This window comes from Chiloscyllium plagiosum, unplaced genomic scaffold (assembly GCF_004010195.1).
Source record: "Chiloscyllium plagiosum isolate BGI_BamShark_2017 unplaced genomic scaffold, ASM401019v2 scaf_23493, whole genome shotgun sequence".
Lineage (NCBI taxonomy): Eukaryota > Metazoa > Chordata > Chondrichthyes > Orectolobiformes > Hemiscylliidae > Chiloscyllium > Chiloscyllium plagiosum.
Window position 1 is genome coordinate 1 of NW_025195285.1, and position 4,378 is coordinate 4,378.

The window sequence follows — 4,378 nt, forward strand, 5'->3', positions numbered from 1 at the left end:
CCCATGGCCAATCCACCCTGACATGTTTGGACTATGGGAGGAAACTGGAGCACCCAGAGGAAACCCACACAGACACGGGGAGAATGTGCAAACTCCACACAGAGCCTGAGGCTGGAATCGAAGCTGAGTCTTTAGCACTATGAGTCATCATGCCAGACCTCTTAGAAAAAGCCATTAGGAAACACACCATCAGTGTGTGCACTGTTACTGAAGCTGCTCTGCCATCCATGATGCCATGGTGGGGGGTCACTGAGCTCACTGGGTCAGTGTGACGAGAGACAAATTCGGCTCTGTCATTGGTTGGCTGGATGGATGCTCCCTGTGCCACAAACATTCTGAGTGAAGTGAACGAGATCTCCCCCCTTCAGGGAGTTGAGAGAAGGCTGACTTCAGCAGGCCCTGAGCAAGCTCCAACCAGTTCCCATCGAGTGACATCAGCTGCCAACCGGGCATGTGGATGGTGGGTGAGATGCCGGTGCTAATGAACCCGTGTAGATAGAGTCTGTCAGACTGAGCTCACATCTGGAGGAGGTCTATCAGACTGAGCTCACATCTGGAGCAGGTCTGTCAGACTGAGCTCACATCTGGAGCAGGTCTGTCAGACTGAGCTCACAGCGGCAATGGGCCCACACTGGGGGAGGACGCGTTCCTCAGTATTGGCTGCAATGGAGCACCAAGTGTCAGCAACAGGCACCAACCTGAGCAAGACGCTGCCCCTCAGGAGTGGGCACCTGACGGTGAGCGACATCATCTATCTTGTTCCCCAGAAGAAGGACAGCAACGTTATCATCCACTGTTTCCTGGGAAAAGAGAGTTGGGAGAACAACACGCAGGGATGGGGAAAGAGAGGGAGGGATGGAGTGAGAGAAACAGAGATGGGGAAGAGAAATAGAGGGTGATAAAGAAAGAGATGCAAGGGGGAAGAGAGAGGTGGATTGAGAGGGAAATGGCAGGAGAAAGATGGAGGGAGAGAGAAAAGAGAGGGAGAAATAAAGAGGAGACAGAGGAAGAAAAATTGAGTGAGAAATGGAAGGGAAGGGAAACAGAGAGATGCAGGCAGATAGAAAGAAGAGAGACAATGTGGAAAGCAGGGAGTCATGGAGGATGGATGGGACAGAGAGAGAGAGAAACAGAGTGAAAGGGATAGAAAGATGGAGGAAAAGGAGAAAGACAGAAAGGCAGAGGAGAGAAGAAATAAACAGTGAGTGAGAGAGAGAGAGAGAGAGAGCGATGGATGGAGAGGAAGAAGGAGAGAGTGGAAAGGTAAAGAGCAAGAGGGAGATTTGCCTTGTTATACTGAGTATTGTTTGGGACTATCACTGTCACTGTATACAGTGCTTGCATTTAAAAAGTGTGTTTTAATCCCAGTTTTCACACATCCACATCCAAAGAAGTGATTTGAAGATCCAATTACAATTGACCTGATGGTAACTACAGCTCGAAGGATAAAAGGTCCGAGGTGGATGTGCCCTGTTCTACTTCCAGCGGAGCCAGGGGGTGTTCTCCAATCACCCGAAGGAACAGCAAGCTCCCTGGTGGCTACCGATTTCAAAATGCAGCATTATTGGCATTGCACAGGAGGGTCAGCTTCGATACACACAGACACCCAACTAAATCACTCCCCTGCATAGCTCTGGAGCAACATGAGGGATGAAGTCACCCCAAGAGACTATTGTCAAGTAGATGTTGGTGAAATGATCTGCTTTACCTGAACATAACAGGAGCATGCAACTACACTGTCCAGCACAACCCTCCTGCTGGCTGTGCTTTCAGTTTTAATTCCCTCACAGGTTTGAGCGTCACTGGCTGGCCCAGCATTTATTGCCCACCATTAGTTGACCCTTGAGATGGTGATGGTGAACTGCCGTCTTGAACAACAGCAGCCAATGGGGTGCAGGTACAACCACGGTGCCCTTAGGGAGGGAGTTCCAGGATTTTAACCCAGCGACAGTGCGGGGGACGGCAGTATATTTCCCAGTCAGGATTGTGAGTGGCTTGGAGGGGAACTTGCAGGGACTGGTGTTCCCTTGTACCTACTGGAGGGAAGTGGGCGTGGAAGGTGCTGTCTAACGATCTTTGGTGAATTTCTGCAATGCATTCTGGGAGGGGATGTTTGTGGATGTGGGGCCAATCAAGCAGGGGCTGCTTTGTCCTGGGTGGTGTCAAGCTTCTTGAGTTGTTGTTGGAGCTGCCCCCACCCAGGGGCAAGTGGGGAGTATTCCTGACTTGTGCCTTGGAGGTGGTGGGGAGTCAGGAGGTGAGTTACTCACCACAATACTCCTACACTCTGACCTGCTCTTGTAGCCACATTACTAGTATGTCGAGCCCAGTCCAGTTTCTGGTTATTGGTAACCCCAGGATGTTGATAGTGGAGGGACTCAGTGATGGTAGTGCCTTTGAATATCAAGGGTAGTGGTTAGATTCTCTTTACCTGGAAATGGTTATTGTTCACAGACTGTTTCATTATCTAAGGAGTGATGGATGGTGCTATCAGACATGCAGTCTGCAGCGATCTATAATTAGATTAGATTAGATGACTTACAGTGTGGAAACAGGCCCTTCGGCCCAACAAGTCCACACCGACCCGCCGAAGCGCAACCCACCCATACCCCTACATTTACCCTTTACCTAACACTACGGGCAATTTAGCATGGCCAATTCACCTGACCTGCACATCCCGGGTCTCTGGCGCTGTGAGGCAGCAGTGCTAACCACTGTGCCACCGTGCCGCCCACGTGTTTTCCACTCAAAGTTTCCACCAGAAACTGGACTGGGCTCGACATACTAGTAATGTGGCTACAAGAGTGTTTTCCACTCAAAGCTGGGAAAACTAAAACTCTTCTCTTCAGCCCCTTTCTGTTCAGTGTCATCGCTATTAACAGCGCCATTCTCCACGGCATAAGGCTGTGTCTAACAGACACAGGGTTAAGAGTGACACTAGTGAGCCAAGTGAGAAGGACAGGCCAGCACTACCTGTGCATGACCCCACGTGGGCCTTGGAGACCTAAGATCATTGATCAGAAAAAAATCAGATCCATGTTGGTAAACATGTTTCAGTGTGGCTACAGGAAGGTCCTAGCCAGACTGATCCCTGAACGCTGAGAGTTCTCATGCAGCTGAAAGCACTCGAATTTAAATGTCTCTTACCTTGACAGATGCCAGCCAGTAGCGTACCTCGGTGAATGAGTTGGACGATGTAATGTCATACATCACGATCACCCCATCGGCCTTTCTGAAGAACTGCTTGGTTAAACTGCGGAATCTGTGCAGAGAGAAGAGGAGAGCAATCAGAGGCATGGGCAACAGTGAAAGGAGCCAATCACTGAAGGGGTCAGGGCTCACATGACTGGCCATTAGCTCATTTCCACTTCCTGTCAAAACTCTTTCTTGAGATGCGTAATGCCACTAGAAGAGGGAGGATACCACAAAAGGAAAAACTAGTTTTAAAAAAAACAACAATAGTGGTAATGTCCCAACCTCTTGGCTAGGAGGCCATGTGTGTCATACCTGAACAGGTCATTTAGAAAGTATCCATGGAGCTATGTTTCAAAGTTACACAAGACAAGTCAGGCCAATACATGTCATCCACCGGTTTTACTAGATTTTCCTGATGGGAAATGCTGGGAATGGGTCACCCAGCCATGAACGGCCTACCAGGTACCAGGGTCAAGGAGGTCACTGGCCGTTTACCAAACACTCGAAGTGGTGACAGTAGGGGGAGGGTGAACAGTGGTCACGATCCATGTCAGTACCAATACAGAGGGAGTAAGAGAGATCAGTGCTTGTAGTGGAGGAACAGTGAGGTGGGAAAGAAACGGCTAAGCTGGACCTCAGGGGCAGCAAGTCAGCCTTGCTACTACAGTAGGTCTAGAAATAGGAGGATTGAGCAGATCTGTCTGCACTCGGACACCCAGAGAGAGCCACTGGGATGGAGGTTTGATTGATGAAACATTGGGCTGGTTCTGGACAGCTCTAGGGGCTGCATCTCAATGCCAACTGATGCCCTCATGGGTGAGCGTGCTGATGAACTGGGCTAATATGTCCACTGCGGTTTCTGGTTATTGGTAACCCCAGGATGTTGGTAGTGGGGGGTTTCAGTGATGGTAATACTTTTGAATATCAAGGGGCATGCTCTTTCGGTGGAAATAGTTTTTGGACACAAAACTGCTGATGTAACTGGAGAGGATTGGACCCAACTTGGCAACGTGATAGGAGGGACAAGGTGATAGGAGGAAGGTGACAAGGTGATAGGAGGGACAAGGTGATAGGAGGGGCAAGGTGATTGGAGGGACAAGGTGATAGGAGGGACAAGGTGATAGGAGGGACAAGGTGATAGGAGGGATAAGGTGATAGGAGGGACAAGGTGATAGGAGGAAGG

General features: G+C 49.8%; 1 protein-coding gene across 1 annotated transcript; it reads right to left on the minus strand.

Annotated features, from left to right (window-relative positions):
* Nucleotides 1–698: 698 nt before the first annotated feature.
* LOC122545834 (EF-hand calcium-binding domain-containing protein 4B-like) lies at nt 699–3,419 on the minus strand (the record flags this gene model as incomplete). The annotated part of the gene is made up of 2 exons (XM_043684732.1): nt 3,148–3,419; nt 699–800 (listed from the first exon to the last, which is right to left on the minus strand). Coding segments are annotated over exons 1-2 (309 nt in total), but the record flags the coding sequence as incomplete, so codon positions are not given.
* Between the last annotated feature and the right edge of the window lie 959 nt (nt 3,420–4,378).